General features: G+C 39.0%; 1 protein-coding gene across 3 annotated transcripts in view; it reads left to right on the plus strand.

Moving 5' to 3' along the window:
• Nucleotides 1–542: 542 nt before the first annotated feature.
• KIF2A (kinesin family member 2A) overlaps nt 543–18,708 on the plus strand; it is a 97,514-nt gene continuing 79,348 nt past the window's right edge. The window contains exon 1 of one of the 3 annotated variants that reach the window (XM_069096378.1): nt 543–934. In XM_069096378.1, coding sequence (XP_068952479.1) covers nt 871–934 — 64 coding nt within the window. In that variant the 5' untranslated portion in view covers nt 543–870. The remainder of the gene's footprint in view (nt 935–18,708) is intronic. The other 2 variants (XM_069096376.1, XM_069096377.1) reach the window with 2 other exon arrangements.

Consider the following 18,708-nt stretch of genomic DNA (forward strand, 5'->3'; position numbering starts at 1 on the left):
CTCTTCACTCCATTGAAAAGCAAGATGTTTGAAGTAGAGACATGTGCCTAAAGGCAGGGTTACTTGGACCAGCCTAGTACTCGAGCAGAGGAGAATCATCCTCAGGGGTTTCAGCCTAACCCGCGCCTTAGTGACCAAGTTTACGTCCCAGACAACGAAGCCAGCTCCACCTCCTTCCCCAGGAGTCAAACGGGTGGGGACCCTAAATAGTCTCTGCAGCTGCCTCGGCCGCTGGCTCGCAGCAGTCGTTGCACAACCCAGCATGCAAGACGGCCAACCCAAGAAATCCGAGCCTCCCCCAGCTCCCAGGCTCCCCTCCCGCCTCTTCCAGACCACGCCTGCCAACCAAAATCGCGCGCGCGCGCGAGAGAGACCCCAGCTCCCTCGGCTACCCCGGCGCACGCGCCTCCCTCCCCACTCAGCCCGCCAGCCTCTCCTCTACTCCGCGGGGCGCAATGACGCTACTCTTCGCGGAACTGGGCGGGGCCGGTCGAGGGCGTGAGGGGGAGGAGGGGAGAGAGGGCTATAGAAGAGCCCTTCCGCGCCGGCGCATTGTTAGTGGCCTTGCGCGCGTCGGCTTTATCCTAGCCGAGGCTGGCAGCTCGGGCCCTCCCCCTCGCCTCCTCGCCGCGGCCCGGGCCCGGGCTCCAGCCCCGCTCTGCCTCGGCCTCCTGCCGCTGCATCAGCCCCTGTGGGTGTAGCCGGGCCCCGCCTCCCTCGCTCTTCCTCCACGCTCCGGCCGGTTACCGTCCCGGCGTCCCCAGCTCCTCATCCTCCCTCCCTCCTCCTCCGCCCCCGCCCCTCCCGCGCTCCTTCCTCCCCAGCCTCGCTCCAGCCGCCTAGTCCTCAGCCTCTTCTCCTGATGAGGTGATGGCAGCGGCCAACTTCGGCAAGATCCATATCGGGATTCACGTGGAGATCAAGCGCAGTGATGGTGAGCGCGGGACCCAACCCCGAGAGGGAGTGGAGAGAGCCGGGAGGCCCACCCGCCGGGAGCCGCGGCTTCATTGATTCCTTGGGCCCGGCTGGGGCGGGGGGGGCGGGGAGGTTGTGGGAGCTTTTGTGTGTTCGTGGGTAGCGGGGTTCGCGCGCGCGCGCGCGTGTATGTGTGTGTGTGTGTGTGTGTGTGTGTGTGTAGCTGGGCCGAGGGGCCGGCGCTACTGCAGTGCTAGGGGCGGGGAGCCTGGCCTGGCTTTGGGGGAGGGGGCGTAAGCGGTGGGGCGGGGGGAGACCGGGAAATGGGTGGGGGAACAGTTTGGGGTGGGGGCGCGCTTCGAGGCCTGGCGGAACCGGGGCCCGGGTTGGGGGAGGTGGGGTCATCAGGAAGTGCGGGGAAATGAGAGAAAGAGGGACTGAGACAGATGCAGCTGGGGTGGGGTCCAGGCTGGGGGGGTGGCGCGGCGGGAGGAAATAGCCTGCGGCCCCCCCCCAAAAAAAAAAAATTAACCCTTCCCCTGCCTCCGAGCCCAAGGATGCCTACTGCACCTTGGGGATGACCTAGGATGTCAAACGGGAGTCCCATCTTACTTTCTAAGACACCTCCCAGCCATCCTTATCTTCTCTGGCTGCGGGGGAGGGGAGTGACTTGAGTATTTGGAGAAGTAGCTTCGAGCTTTGCTGTTTTGGAGTTCGTTTATTTTTAAAAAGTCCAATAGATATTTAGATACTCTCTGGTTCACAGGCCTTCCTGCCACTTTTCCATTTTCTCTGGCGTTTTCCACCTTTGCTTAAGCCTTTTCTTGAGAGTAGGATGTAGAGAATGTTATAATCTTGCCCACTAAGGGGTAAGGGGTGGGGGGAGATTAGGGTGGATGTTTCAGGTGTGAGGTTCCTCAAAGGTGAGACCTTTGGAGCGGGACGGCGAAATGTGAATAATACCTTAAATATGCAGAGGTAGTCTTGGGAGGTTGATGGTAAGTGGGGTGATCCTAATGTTTTTAATCCCCTTAAAGGATCAGGAGAGACAAATTTAAGGGGAAATTAGTGTCGTTATCTAATTATTAGATTTAAATATTTATCTTTCATTAGCTCTGCTTTGTCAAAAATAGAATATTTCGTTAGCTTTGTGAGGAGGGGATGAAGGGAAAGTATGGAAAAAAAACCCCAAACCCTGGTTAAAGTGTGAGTCCCTGGTTAGGAAGATCTGTAGCTGACTTCTGTAGATGCTTACTCCTTTCTTTTTAATACAACCAGAATTATGATACACATTACATATACAGTGATACAGCCTCTAAATCTTTGTCTTTCTCCTTATTATGTAAAGCAGAGTTTTTGTGTGATAGTGTGTTGCTCTACCCTCCATAGTTACTGATTTTTTTTTCATTATTTCTGAGGTCATTTGTCTTAGCAACTGGACGCTTTGTCATCCTCAGTGGGAAAAGCAAAAGCATACCACTAAGAGCTTTAGGCGCTTTGAACTGCTGGGGGAAGGGATACATGTACATTACTTGAGTCAAGGGCAGTATTTATTTACTCTTTCTGGAGGAAATATCATTAATGTCATTCATTGCTTCTTTGAGATTAAATTTGTGTTCACTGGCTGCAAAAACAAGATTTTTAAAGTGATCTACACAATCATTTTTTGGGTACAGTAAATCTATAAAATAGTCACCTAACTTTTATGTAAAATTGGTAGCTTTTTTCTCAAAATGACTCTTTATCTCAAATTTTAATGTGTTAAAATGAAGTAAAAGGTCATGAGAGAATTTCTTTGTATGGTGACATTTTTCTTTTTTTATAAGCAATCGGGGTTAAGTAACTTGCTCAAGGTTACACAGCCAGTTATTTCTGGGTGTGGTGCTGAATATCTGAGCCTAGGATTCGATCTCCAGGTCATCCCAACACTGGAGCAGGTGCTCTTACTCGCTGAGCCACCTGGCCACCCCTAAAGCAATTGGGGTTAAGTAACTTGCTCAAGGTTACATGGCCAGGTGTTTCTGGGTGGGTGCTAAGTGTCTGAGCCTGGGATTCGATCCCCAGGTCGTCCTGACACTGGAGCTGGTGCTCTTACTCACTGTGCTACCTGGCCGCCCCTTTATGGTGACATTTGAGGTGTGTAATTTTCATGGAATTATTTGAGCAGATACTTTTTCTGTTTAAATGAATCAAAGTAACAATAAATTTATAAACCATTACTGTTCTTAATGCTCCTGTTTGTGACTGATAGACTGTGCAACATAGAAGCTTCTGCCTGAACCCCCCAATCTTCACCTTTCCCATGAAGTTTTGCCACATCCCCAGGCAGAAGCAATCTCCCTCCTTTGAAAAGCTATGGCTCTTTGTACTACTCATACATTATACTTGCCCTTTTTTGTAATTGTGTTTTTAGATCAATTTTAGATTAGAGTATAGCACCTTAAGTACACTGCCATTTTTATATATATATATATATATATATATATATATATATATAGTAGGCTTTGTTAACAAAAAAAAAAAATGAAGCCACTTAACAGCCTGAAGGAAGCATTTGTTGAATGAATTCAACATTCATTCTTGGGATTTTTAGTCTTATGATTCAGCAAGAGAATCCTAGTAGCATTTCTAGGACTGAACTCCCTAGGATACTCCATGACTGTGGCTGTTCTAAAGTTAACTGCAATTCCACTTGAAGTAGACTATCAGTATAGATCTGAGTTAAAGAATCAGGCCTAGAACTGAACTAGAACTAGGATTGGTAGACAGTGAAGCATAATTAATTTCTACTCCCTCCCAAATTTTGCTTCGCAACCACTTTAAAAGTTCAGTTCTACTAACAGTTATTTGGGCAGCTGAATAGTGCAGTGGATAGAGTGCTGGGCCAATAGTCAAGAAGACTCTTCATGAATTCAGGTCTGGCCTCAGATATACTGGCTTGTGACCCTGGATAGGTCACTTAATCTTGTTTGTCTCAGTTTCCTCATCTGTAAAATGAGCTGGAGAAGGAAATGGCAAGCTACCCCAGTATCTTTGCCAAGAAAGCCCCAAATAGGGTCATGAGGAGTTGGATACAACTGAACAAAATACATTTAGCTAATACCCAGTATATGTAAGGCACAATGCTAGATGCTGAGGGAGATGCTAAATAAGTCATAGTAAAGTGTTTAGAAAAATTATTCATGAATTCCATGCTTTGCTTGGTTTCCTTTGTTACCCAAAGAATTACAATCTGATTTGGAAAGGACCTCAGAGATCATCTAGTCTAACTTTTTAACATTGTCTCTACATTTCCAACATGTGGAGATCTGGCCTTCCATTTGAAGTCCTACCATTAAAGGGAGTACACTACTTATAGTCATTCCAGTTTTTTGTTTTTCAAAACTCTAAGTGTTAGGAAGTATTTTCTTATGTTGAACTCTTATGAACTTATGTTGAACTGACTCTGAAACCTCACCCGTTGCTCCTAGTTCTGTTCTCTGTGGCCAATATCAAGTGTAATCCTTCTTCCCCAAATACTTAAAGGCAGCTATTGTGTCAACAGTAAGTCTTCTCTCCAGAATCTTTAGTTCTTTTAATCCATTCTCAGATAGTGTCCTCTTAAGGTTCACCAATTTACTGTTTGCCTTGCTTTGAACACTGCCCACCTTATCAATGCTTTTCAAAAAATATGGTTCCCAGAATGGAACACAGAACTACAGTTGTGGTCCAGCCAGGGCAGAGTTCAGTGAGTCTCTCAACTTCTTAGTTGTCATCACTGTTTCTCTTCAGAAAGACTCATCTTCAGAAGGAAATGGCAAACCACTCCATTGTCTTTGCCAAGAAAAGCCCAAATGGGATCACAAAGAGTCAGACATGACTGCAAAACTATTCAGTAACAAAATTCCTCTTTGTGTAGTCTAAGATAGCAATAGCTTTTTTGGACTGCCATTATGTTTTTTCTTCTTAATCTTGCAGTTTGCCAAAATCCCTCTTTTTTTTAGGTGTAGAACTGTTGCCTAGTTACATCTCCCTCATCTTGCATTTTGCAAGTTAGGTTTGTTTTTTTAATCCAAATGTAAGCAGAATGCATATATTGATGTTCTTTAGATGAACTGGATAGCTATACATTTGTTAAAACTTTTGATTGTATATGAAACACTTCATTATTCGGGTTGATTAATTCTGCTTGTTCCCCTGAGGGAGAGTTCTAAGTATCTTTAGCCCCTGGGTTTTGTGGGCATGTGGATAAGGGAAGAAATTTCCAGAACCTTTGTGGAGGTGTGATTGTATTGTAGGAGCCACTGCCGCAATCCTGGCTTCTATTAGTTGCAGAAAACCATTGTCTCTTGCCGCTGGGCTGGACTCCAGACTTGACTTTTTTCTTCCTCTCAGGAAAGCTATATTATAAAGAGTAACATTATAAAGGCCTGAATTTAGATGATTTAACCTAGTCCTAAACTGGGGAGGTGGAGGGTGCCTCTGGGCTTAATCCTGCTTGTGGTGGGGAGGAGGGACTTAAGAATGAATGGTAAAGTTGAGTTTCATAAAACGAAATTAGAATAATAAATGCTTAAGTCTAAATGATGAGACAGCTAGGCCCTTTGTCTTCCTTGGAAGAATAGTACTTCCATTTACATAGAATGGATCTTAACACTTAGTGCTGGAAGGGACCTTAGAAATCCTCTTGCCAAACCTTCTCATTTTACCGATGAAGAAGCTAAGACCTGGAGAGGTTAAGTGACTTGCCTCCAATCACGTACGTAGGTATCTCAAGTCCAAGTGCTCTGACTCAAGTCTTGTGCTCTTTCCACTGTGCCGCACTGGTGAGGTGTTGCTACTAGAAGGTCACAAAGGAAGCATTGCTCTGTTTTCTGCCTTAAGGGGAAAAGTAACATGTTAAGCATAGATGAAAATAATGCTTTTGACTGCTACTAGGAATTTCAGCAACATATGAGAATCTAAAAGAACTTTAATTTATTTTAAACTTTAAATTAACTTTAATGCCATGGGCAGAGAATCTTTGATTAGAAAGGTTAAAAACTGCTTATACTACAGCTGGCTTTTCCTCTTATCTATCAGTAATACTTTGACACATTTATCTCTTATATATCTTTTTATATGGGCCAAATTAGATGGACTTTAGGAGAATGGAGGTAGTGTTTTAGCTTATATGAAAATAAGCTGAGTATTCCAATTATGTTAGTTGCATGTCAGATATCCATCTTATCTTTTTTTTCCCCCCTCTGGCAGTTATTGAGAGTGGAAAAGAAGAAAGGGAATAGCTTTAGTGTTAGTGGATTAACTTTTTTGTACAATTTCTACTTGTTAACCAAAAAAGCCTTTTATTTATATGGTACTCTGTTAGTTTTCAAAGTGTTTTTTATTTAATATCTCTTTTGATCCCCACAATAGCCCTGTGAGGTATTAGACTTATCTGTAGTTATTGAATCCCTACTTAGAATATAAGGTCCTTGAGGTTAGGGAATGTTTTGGTTTTTTTCTTTGCTGCCTAGCACAATGCCTTGCATAAAGTAAACACTTAAATAAAAATGTCTATTGAGTTGAACATAGGCAATTGTAAGTATTAATTCCATTTTACAAATGAAGAAACTGAGAATCTGAAAAGTTAGGCTTGCCACACATGGTGTCAGATACATGCTTTTGCTGATGATACTTTGATTCCTTTGAGAACTTTGTGGTTTCTTCTAGTGCCCACAATCCAGCATGTAAAATTTATAATGGGACGAAAGTGTGTTTGCTGCTAGTGGTGAAATTAAGTTAAATCTTACTATCTGTTATATATGGTGATTCAGAAGTTTCATGTTTAAAAAATAAAAGCTTTTCTAGTCCCTATGCATTAAGGGCCTGCCAACCCAGAGCTTACAATCTAAAACTGATAGCATTAATATAATTATTTATATAGGATTTACTGGTGCTGCTTGTAGACCTGGCGATAAATGTTTTATCAATGTTTTATCACCCAAGGAGATGCCTCGGAATTCTGACCTTGCTAAAGTGCCTTCTTTTCTACAACAATATTCTTCTTGTCCAAGTGATAGCATTTGTAAAGCACTTAGCATAGGGCCTGGCACACAGTGGGTACTTGACAAATACTTGTTCACTTTCCCCTGTCCACTGCAGTCCGATGTTTAATTCAAGCATATAACTAAACTTTATTAGAATGTGAGGTAATTTAAATGTATGGACCAAATGGAAGCAACTCACCTTTATATAGAATAATACTTTATAGCTTACAAAGTTTAAAACATTGCTCTCTGAAAACTGCTCTCTCCAGAAGTTTAAGAGGAAACTCGAGGCTTGTCCTTGACAATGCTAAAAATGAAGATTATGAGGGTTATAGAAAGAATATATACTAACCTCTCCCATGCCAAAATTAGCAGTGTTAAAACCAGAAGCAGTTTAGCAAAGTTTTCCTTTGCTGCTGGTAAGGATTGGAGTTCCATTACTGGAAAATCCAAAACAATTTCCTTGGGATAATTTCTGAGTCTCTTGTCAACTCCAGATATTCTAGTAACACTTTCTAACTCATGGGCAACATTGCTTCACTCTAGGACTCTGTTACTTTCATTCCTCCTACCTCTGTTTTGAACCAGAATTGACTCTTGGAGATAGTTATTAACTAAATATCAGTTTAACCGTCAATACAGTTTTCACTTCTAGTATAGCCTCTGAGGTAGAACTTTGGGTTGATGTTTTTCTGTTGCTCTATGCTTAATAGAAGAAATAATACTGGTGTTATAATGCCAAGATACCTAAAGAAGAGATTTTAGAGTTCCTTATTCCATCCTCCTCATCAGAAGACAATTGTCCATGGTGTTAAGAACTAGGTATATAGTCTGTGCACATTAAGAGCTTGTCAACAGTTTATAATCCAAAACTGACTATGTTGATATAGATATAAATATATTGAAGATGAACCCCCCATTGTGGTAGCTTTACTGCTGCCACTCAAGGATAAAAAGGTAATTACTAAGTTAAATGTTGTCTACAGTGATAGCCCATCCTCAGATCCTACTTATTGCTGTCTAGCATTTGGTTCGACATTTAAATCTGAACAACTTTAGTGACAGACTCCTGTTGTATAGTACTTTATACTTTACAAAATGCTTTTCTTGAGGTATAAAACACAGGTGGAATCCAACATAGATAGCTCATTTCTCTTGGCACAGCTTTAATACCTTAAACCTCTTTAGGTGTTCTCTTGCTACCACTCTTCCTTTTATTTTATTAATTTTTTTTACATTTTTTACTTTTTTTAATTATTTATTTTTAGTTTTTTTAAACATTCACTCCATAAGTTTTAAATTTTCTCCCTCTTCCCCTACCCCCCAAGACGACTTGCAATCTGATATGGGCTCTACACATACATTCCTATTGAACACATTTTCACATTAGTCATGTTGCATAGAAGAATTACAATGAATGGGAAAAATCATGAGAAAGAAAAACAAAACAAAAAAGAAAATAGTCTTTCGTTCTGCATTTCGACTCCATGTTTCTCTGGATGTGGCTGACATTTTCCATCGTGTGTCCTTCAGAGTTTTTTAGGTCCTTGCATTGCTGAGAAGGGCTAAGTCTATCAAAATCAGTCCTCAAGCACTGTGGCTGTTACTGTGTACAGTGTTCTCCTGGTTCTGCTCCCCTCACTCAGTTCATATAAGTTTTTCCAGGTTTCTCTGAAAGTCCTCCTGTTCATCACTTCTTACAGCACAATAGTGTTCCATTACATTCATATACCACAATTTGTTCAGCCATTCCATAATTGATGGGCATCCCCATGATTTCCAGCTCTTGGCCACCACAAAAAGAGTTGCTATAAATATTTATGTTCACGTGGGTCCTTTTCCCATTTTTTTATCATCTCTTTGGGATAAAACCCTAGAAGCGGTATTGCTGGGTCAAAGGGTATGCACATTTTTATAGCCCTTTGGACATAGTTCCAAATTGCTCTCCAGAATGGTTGGATCAGTTCACAACTCCACCAACAATGAATTAGTGTTCCAGCTTTTCCACATCTTCTCCAGCATTTATCATTTTCCTGTTTTGCCATGTTAGCCAATCTGATAGGTGTGATGTGGTACTTCAGAGTTGTTTTGATTTTTATCTCTCTAATCAGTTTCACCACTCTCCTTTTAGAGCACTTAACTCTAAGCTGTTTAAACCTTGAAGTTAATAGTTTTTCTAGATATTTCACCCTATATTTCACCCTGTTTTTCACTCAGCAGTTCTAGATTGAGACATTACCCCATGTGGTGGTACCACCACTGCCAAAGAAATAAGATGGTTTTTTCTAGGCACCAAGAAGAGATCTTCCTGTAGTACAGCAAATTGGAGTGATTGTCTTAGAACCTATGCTTTGGGATGAAACAAGAAAGTGCTTGCCATATGCTAAGGCACTTTGCTAAGAGCTGGGGATACAAATATGAGAAAGCAAGGCTGTAATTAACTCTCAAGGAGTATACATTCTTTTGAGGGAAGACAACACATATAAGGTGGTAGCCAGAGTAGAATGTTTTGGCTGTGTTGATTTGATTACTGCTTTCAGACCTAGAGTAGAAAGGGGAAGGTGGGTAGTTTTGCTGAATCAATAAGAATCCCAGGGCTGGAATTTGGAGTTGTGGGTTGGAGGTGGAGCCTAGAGTATGGGAACATGGTGGGGAAAGATGGTGGAAGATCTTCATTTTGGCATTGTAGTGACTCAAAGACACAGGTTTAAGAAGGGTGATATTGGCAACTGAATCAAAACAACAATCCTGAGGCTTTTATCCATATGGTTAAGTCTTTAAATCCTTTCTGCCCCTATAGCCTACACTAGAAAACTGGCAACAGCCCTCTGACTACATGTTGACTTTTAATTTAAGACTTCTTTTCCTCTTCAGGGCTGCTTTAAATGTTTATAGGCATTTATAGCAGGTACCTGCATTTTAAGGTAGTTGATAACTTGCCCTGATCTTTATCTTCCCTTAAATATTTATTAAGATTCCAGATTTACATTTTAATACAGAAATGTCTACTGGTCAATAAATTCATTTGGAAGAGGGAACTTTTTATCATTCCAGTATGAGTCAGTGTGAACCATATTAAACTTACAAACAGTGTATTGAAGTATGGAACAGACAGTTAATATAAACATGGAGGCTACTTGCAAGCTCTTTCCTTTTCAGGGTTGCCCTGTGTCATGTTTGATTCTACTTGTGCCTTAAGGAGACTATTTTCTAAAATATAAAACATTAGAACAGTATATGAATGGATATTAAAGTATATTAGTCTAAGTAACTGCTAGGGGTGCAAGACAAAGGTCCAGTTGATGTGTATGTAAATTTGGAATTTTGGTGTAGATGATAGGGCTTTCAGCTTTTTTATTTTTGTTATATGAGGTTGTCTGAAAGTGAGATTTAAAGAATTATTTAAATCGTGGGGGATGTCTTGGATTTATTGGGGGAAAGGAACTTTCTAATTTATGGAGTGTCTATGGCCAAGGAAAGCACTTGATGCATATATTACTACTTTGAGAGAAGGTCAGATCTGGTAATGGGATAGTTAAAAGAAAGGGGATTTGTTACAAACCTTGAGACAAGGGAGGAATGAAGGAAATGAGGTAGATTCACACATTCTGAAACAGGTGATGATTTTGGACTTCATCTAAAGTACCCTGAAAAAACTCCACTTAAGGGTTGAAAGGAAAGAGGATATAGATTGGGAGGGGGAGGGAATCTAGAACTCAAAGTAGAAAGAAGAGCATGGTAAAAGAGTATGTAATTTATATCATGGTAAAAAAAATTCATATGGTAAAGCTTTGGTTAAGGTGTTTAGGATAGACTGCAGACAGCTAACATGGAAGATAATATATCAAAGATATATCAAAGATGAAGTTGCAATAGGCCGATGAGATAAAGGTAAAGGAAAGGATAAAATATTGAATACAAGGGGACAAAACAGGACAAAGCTATGTGATTTGGCAAGGCACCAGTCAGAGTGCCGAATAAAAGACCAGTGAGTTGAAGGGAAAGGCCAAAAAAAACCACTTGCTAATGTAAGTGCAGTATAGAGACTGTTTATTTAAGTTAATCCAATTTAGGAAATGCTTATTAAAGGCTAACAATATGTGTTAACAATCAAATGGAGAAACTTCTTAGGGAGTTGACAGCTTTTTCTCTTGGTGTTAAATCCATGTGGCCTTGACTAAGGTAGCATTTATGGCACACATCTTTTTTGGTTTTGTTTTTGGCTAAAAATTGTAAGCATACAAACCATGCTTTGACTGCTCTTTGGAATCCTAAGATTAACTGCTAGACTCCTGAAATGTAATTGTTTGCTATTATTTCTCCTTGATATTATTTTTGTCCATTTCTCCTTATGTCCTTGTGCCTCTGTTCCTTTTGATTTTGATTTTTTCCCTCCAATAATTCCAGAATGTACTTTGGGCCATATAGAGTGTTCATAACGTGCCTTTTGCTTAAGTCATGACTACATTGATAATCTCATTAATATCATTTTCCCCCTTCAAATTCAGGATATGTCATAAAGGGGCAGATAAAGCATTTAGGAGTTAGTTGATTTGAATGAGATTGGGATGTGCCAAAATTTTGTTGACCTAGCACAGGAAGGGATGATTTCTGACAACTTTGCCTTCTCTTCACCTGATGAGCTTTGTAACTTCACATCAGCTTGCAAAAAGGAGTCTGTGTCCAGAGGAGTCTATTCTAATAGACCCCATTAAGAAATACATCTTTGAGTATGATCCCTCAAAAAATTGAGACAGAATACAAATAAACACAATAAAACTCTTTAGACTTAGGCTTCCTCGAAGATTGCTGAGAAATAATTAGAATCCAATTTGTTATTAGTTTTAGGGAATGAAGACAAGGTCACTCACTGATTCATGACTTCAGTTATAGATAAGGTTATAGATAAAATGATTTGCAGGCAGTAACTGCAAGAAAATTATGCTGATAGTCAGTGACTTGATTAATTGGAAAAATCTGGTGAAACCATTACCACCATCAATTGTGAATTTTTTTTTCCATTTTTCAAATGCTTTATTAACTTCTGATTTACATCATTCATTTCCGCCAGATTTTGAGTTACACATTTTCTCCCCGTTTTTCTTCTACCCACTTCCCCAAAATAGCAGTCCAACAGTATATCCCCTCCTCCAATCTGCTCTCTCCTATATCTTCTCTCATACCCCCTTTGACTTTTCCAGTAGGGCATGGTGGATCTCTATGTCCCAGTGCCTGCATATCTTATTTCCCAATTACATGTAGAATAGTATTATTAATAGTGTGTGTGTGTGTGTGTATTTAAACATTTGATTTTAAAACTTTGAATTCCAGATTCATTCCCTTCCTCCCTTGTCACCCGCCCTTACTGGAAAGATAAGCAGTTCAGTATAGGTTGTACATGTGTAGCTTATGCAAAACATTAACATAGTTGATATATTGTATTGATATATTGTAAAAGACTGACTATATTTCCCTCCCTCCTATCCCACCTCCCACTAGTTCTATTCTCTACTTTGATCTTGTCCCTTTACAAAAGTGGGTGCTTCCACCTTCCCTTCCCCCCAGCTTGCCCTCCATTCCATCACCCCCCTCTCATCCCCTTTTCCCCTACTTTCCTGTAGGGTGAGATACCCTATTTAGTGTGTATTTCATTCCCTCCCCAAGACAAATTCATTGAGAATAAGGTTGACCCATTCTCTTTTGCTTTCCTATTCTTCCCCTCCATTGTAACCATTTTCCCTTGCCTCTTCTATATGAGATAGTTTACCCCCCATTCTGTCTCTCCCCATCTCCTCTCATTATATTCCTTTCTCACCTCTTAATTTCACCTTTTAAGTATCATCCCTTCCTATTAAATTGGTCCTGTGCCCTCTATCTATGTCTACCTGTAAACATATATGCACATTCACATGTGTATTCATACGCCCGTATACCCTCTGATATGGACATATATATATAAATATATATATATTCCCTTCAACTATTTTCATACTGAGAAAAGTTTTATCAGTTACAATTATTGTTTTTCCATGTAGGAATGTTAATAGTTCCACTTTGATAAGTTCCGTATGTGTAGACACAGGGAAGGGACATCAATTGTGAATTAAACATTAAACAAATATTTAGCCTCCATTGTATGCCTCATAGTGTTTGGCTATAGCATTTAGAAAATCATGGTTTCATCAGAGTGATAAAGAATTGTATGGTGGGTAGAATACTGAATTTGCAATGGAGACACTGATTTTTCTTCACAGTCTTATTAGTGAATCATGACCTTGAGCACATAAGTTAATCTAACTTTTTTTTTTTTTCCCATCCATCTCCATCTGTAAAATGAAAATTTTTAATGCTTTAGCAAGGTAGGACTATGTCTCATGACTTTTTTCAAAGTTTTTTCATTCCATGGTAATGAATGGGATAGTTACTACAGAATTAAAGATGGACAATTTCTTTTGGAGCTCAGAAAGAGGAAGAAGGTAGGACCTTTGAATTACTACAGATTGGTGAACTTGTTGATTCTTTGGCAGAATTCTAGTATGCATTATTATAAAGGCAATTTATGAGTACATAGAAAGGGAAGCAATGATGATTAGGTTATAGCATGGGCTATATATTATGCTATGCCAGATTAATCCAATTTCATCTTTTTTTTTTTTTTACAGAGTCTAGGCTGGTAAATCAAGGAAATGCCATAGACATAGTATTTCAAAAGTCTCTCACAATGTCCTCATGGACAAGATGGAGAGATGTGGACTAAAAGATAGTATAGTTAGGTGAGTGTGAAGCTGGCTGACTGGATCCATACAGTGATGATTAATGGATCAGTGTTTACTTTTGAAGGTCTCTAATAGAGTGTCACAAGGCTCCTTTTATTATACGTTTCCATTCTATAATTATTTTTTTTTTTTTGCTTTTTGGAGGGGGGAGGGCAGGGCAATTGGGGTTGACTTGCCCATGGTCTAGTAAGTTTTAAGTGTCTGAGGCCAGATTTTAACTCAGGTCCTCCTGATTCCAGGGCCAGTGCTCTATTCACTGTACCACCTAGCCACCCCCTGTTCTATAGTTTTTATCAGTGATGTTGATAAAGGTATAAGTTATATTCTTTCCAAGTTTGTTGATGAAACAGAGTGAGGAGAGAGAACTGATACAGATTTTGACAGGTTAGAAGAATAAAATAAATCTTTCAAGATGGAGGGGGATGAATGTAAAATACTCATCTTGGGTTTAAAAGTTATCTGCATGAGTTTAAAAATTTAGAAGATGCGTCAGGACAGCACTTTGGGTGAAAAAAGGGCCTAGAACAATTAGTGGACTACCAGTTCAAAATGAGTCAGTTTTGTGATTAACCAAGCAACCTAAATAAAAAGCTCATGTAATCATAGGGCTCGTTAATAGATTTACAGTGTTTTGAACAAAGAAGTATGTTATAGTTTCACTGCGTTTTGTCCTAGTCAGTCTTCATCTAGAGTATTGTGCTTGGTTCCAGGCACCACATTTTAAGAATGATGTTGACAAAAGGGAGAGAAGGGCATCAAAATAGTCAAGTGACTCAAAATCACACCCTGTGTTTAACCTCAAAAAGAGAAGACTTAGGGGGAGGCCATGATTTCTGTTTTCAAATATTTGAAACACCTTTATGTTTCCTGGATCCCAGATAACACACATCAGAATATTGTGTAGAGGTAAAAACAGATTTCAATGTAAGGAAAACTACCTATCTTTTAATGGGGTATATACAACCCACCCTGTAACTTTTTTCATCTCATAGGTCTATAAAGTAAAAAAGTTAATAGGACTAAACGTAACCCAAGTTGGACATACCATAGTTTCAGTTTTTTCAAAACTTTCAACACTTTCCATCATCAGTTATATAGCCTGTTACTTTTACCTTACTAGTATTATACTTTTATAATTGATCCAGACATAGTTTTAAAAGTACCTAGATTCTAGTATCCCAAGCACATCAGTGTTTATATATGGTATCTATTATGAAATAGCAAACTACGTTGTGGAACAGTGGAAAGAACACTTTTGAAAAAGATCTGGAGCGAACACCATGGTGTTCTACCGAGTCTTACTATTTTTGTAGACTAGTGATTGTTTTCTTGCTGTTTTTGTTTGTTTGAATACTGTGATAGCCACTTCAATTTAATTGGTTTCTTTTGCACTCCTATGTATTTTATATGTTTGAAGAACATTATCCTGAGAAAGAGTCCATAGGCTTCACTGCCAAAGGGGTCCATAACATAAAAAAAGAATCCCGTGTAGACAAAATCTTGGGGCTTCTTTTCGAGCTTAAAGTTATGTATGTCATTGACTCACTTGGCAAATTAGCAATTGTATTTTTTTGTGTTTTACCATTGCTTAAGATTTTGTTTTTTCTAGTTTGTGTCTGGTTATTTGGATTGAACGTTGTGCTTTAATTAGTTAGATTTTCTTTTTTCCATATCAACTCTTGTTAAAGCATCTCACAAATGACTTTTCTTGGTTCCAAGGCCATCTGGAGCTTGTGGAAACATCCAGTACCAGAAAACCAACTTCAACATACCTGCCCTCCTGATTAGTGACATTTTCCATGTATAAAAACACATTATTTCCTCCTCTTTGTAGTTCCAAATATAAGAATATTTTAAAATGTTAAACTGTGTAGTGATGATAATTACAAGATACATAAAATACTGTATATAAAATGATTACTGATGGTGACCTTAGCATAAACTTGCAGAGGGTAGAGACTATATCTTATTTATTCTTTGTGTCTCCTCTCAGCTTTTCACAAAATCACTTTATTTTGAATATTTGTTGAGGTATTATATAGGGTGTTTTGCATACAAAAGCAGTGTACCTGCATCTTGTCGTCCTGAGTGTATATATAATATAAAGAATATTGATGAAGGGCAGCTAGGTGAATAGAGCACCAGCCCTGGAGTCAGGAGGACCTGAATTCAAATTTGGCCGCAGACACTTAACAGTAGCCATGTGACCTTGAGCAAGTCACTTAACCCCAATTGCCCTGCCCTCCCTCCTCCAAAAAAAAAGGAAAAAAAAAGAATATTGTTGAGTTTATGTATTCTCCACATTTAACTGATTTAAATTTGACTATTTAATACTGTTTTTACTAGGAGTTTCTGATTTATTTAGAAAATAACTTCCATTATTTTGAGGAAGTAATATCTTTGAACAAGACCTTTTTATCTCATATAAACTTAAATGTGCTTTTTAATATTTATTTTCAGTTGTGTCCAGTGTTTTTCAGAAGAGTAATAGGAGACCAGAAGTTGCTAGTCACACGTATATGATGTCATCTTGATATTAGGCTTGTGAGAGGGACCAGAGAATCATAGAATGTTAGAGTTGGAAGGACTCTTAAAGATCCATCTAGGCCAGTGCTTCTCATTTTACAGGTGAGGAAATTTGAGGCTCCAAGATGAAATGACTAAGAAAGGGGGCAGAACCAGTTCTTGACCTCAGTTCTTTTGATTCCAAGTCCAGGATTCTTTCTATTTTACCGTGTTACCTCTACTGGTTGATTTACTTTGCCTGCCTACCAACAAAGTGTGTAGGAAATTATTATATAGGAAATGTCTTAAATTGTATTTCTTTATTTGTTGACTAGTTTTAATTCATGACTTTTTTTCTGACTATATTCTGTTGTACATGATTTTGTGTTTGTCTCTACTTTGCTTTTATAGTTAGCTTATATATATATAAAGTTAGCTTATATAATTGCACATGTGGTTTGATGGGAATTTCCAAAGTGTAGAGATTGATTCTTAGCTTTTAAGAAACAATGTATTTTTTTGAGGGCGAGAGAATCCTCTCCAGTTTACAGAGCACCAATCATATACTTTCATTAAGTTTTAAAACTGCTTACTTTTAGATTGCTAGATTAATTTGAAAGCCTCACAGCTTGTATATATTGTTCGTATTTCAGATCTAGTAAAAATAAAAATTGCTCCTGTAAACAATAGTAAATTATTCGGGGGCAGTCAGAATTGAAAATCTTTATCAACTGTTTGAAGGAAACTCAATTTATTTTTAAATTTGACATCCAGATATTGGTTTTTATGATCCCATTATTAAGTGTGAAAAGTTGAAGGTTTGAAGGGATAAAAGCTACAAAACTATTTTAAGATCCTGTACCACTTTAAGCCCCCTACAGTAATGAACATCATGAAAATAGCATTTTGAGACTATTCAATTTAATATTTGATATAGCAAATAAAGATTAATGAGGATGACAGTATTTAGAGGGAAAGAATCTAGTCATGGACATGATTGCCATTGCAATATCCTAGGCATAGAATTAAGGGCCGAAATTGATGTGAGAGGAGTGGGAGTAGGGAAAGAAGAAACAGAAATGAGTGATGTTCAACAGGATAGGAATCAGATACTGTAACTTTTTGAATTGACCTTACTTTTTTTTCTTTTTCTTACTATGCTCCTGGTATGATGCCTAGAGTATATATTCACATTCAATATTTCTTTTTTATTGGCTGTGTTGTATTTTTTAAAAAATTCTCAGCTCTTTTTTTTGAGATTTTATGAATTATTTCCAATGGCTTCCTCTAAGAGTCTTTAATATGTTCTGCATTTAGTGTAAATGGTGTGAATGAATGAAAGGAAAAGCATTAATTTGCTTTTTGTCAGGCATAGGCGCTAAACCCCGGGGAGACAAATACAATTGTATAAGTGAGTCTGTCGCCTCAAGGAGCTTACATATATGGAGAAATGGTGACCAAGTAAGGGAGTTTTGGTTTGAGGAGACACAAGATGGTGATGGGAGCCATAGGAAAGTCAATTGCCAGGTCCTTTCTAGAAACATTGGGAGTATTGGGTCAGTTACTGACTCTAGCACAGTTGGTAGAAGAGAGATAGATGGCCTGGAGTCAGCTAGATGTAATGGGTATGCATGCTACTTACCAACCTAGACAGCTCAGCTGTCCTAACTCATCCCAGGAAAAAAGGCCAGGGTCTAATTGCTAGTGGGGAGAAAGGATCAGCAGCAGGTCAAATGACAATGGGACAAGGATGGGGATGTGTGTGATTGTGTTTGGACATGTATGGCAACTACAGTTTGTAGTGCTTTGGTATGAAAGCAAAGTGGTATTTTTTTGTGAGATGTTTACAAAGTGACTACAGGATAGGAAGTAGCCTAAATACTTTCTCTTTTCGGCTTCTTTTTATGGCCTTTATTCCTTCCTGTAAGTCCTCTCACTTACATTTGGATTTTCTGTAGTTCATAATTCATGAACTTTGAGGTTGTCACAATTCATCTTGACTTTTCCTTTTTTTTTCCCACCAGCTTCTCAGTAAAGATCCTACTCTTCTAACTCAACTAATGTGGGTTAGTCCAAGTGAAGGATGAGGGATGAGCAGATGATTCAGGAGAACTTTAAATTAACATTTGAGTTCCTATGTATTCTATCTTGAATGGTGTCTATCTTGACTGAAAAATGGCTTTTTGGTTGTGCAGAGTCTTGTGGGTTATTAATCAGATCCATAGCACCTATAGAAAGACACAGGTGCAACAGTTTTGTGTAGTTTAGAACATATGTGTTATTTTCTAATAATAATAGCTAACATTTATATAGCTCTTACTATGTGCCAGGTACTATACTAAATGCTTTACAAATATTATTTCATTTGAACCTCCCAGCTACCCTATGAATTAAGTGCTGTTATCCCCATTTACAGACAAGGAAACTGAGGCAAACAGATTAAAGCCTAGGGTCACATCACTAGTGTGTTTTCTTTTTCTTATTTTTGCTTTTTGGAGGGCAAT

The sequence above is a fragment of the Petaurus breviceps genome, unplaced genomic scaffold (genome assembly GCF_028583685.1).
Source record: "Petaurus breviceps papuanus isolate PSGF00001 unplaced genomic scaffold, PetGlider_PUasm1.0 229, whole genome shotgun sequence".
Classification (NCBI taxonomy): domain Eukaryota; kingdom Metazoa; phylum Chordata; class Mammalia; order Diprotodontia; family Petauridae; genus Petaurus; species Petaurus breviceps.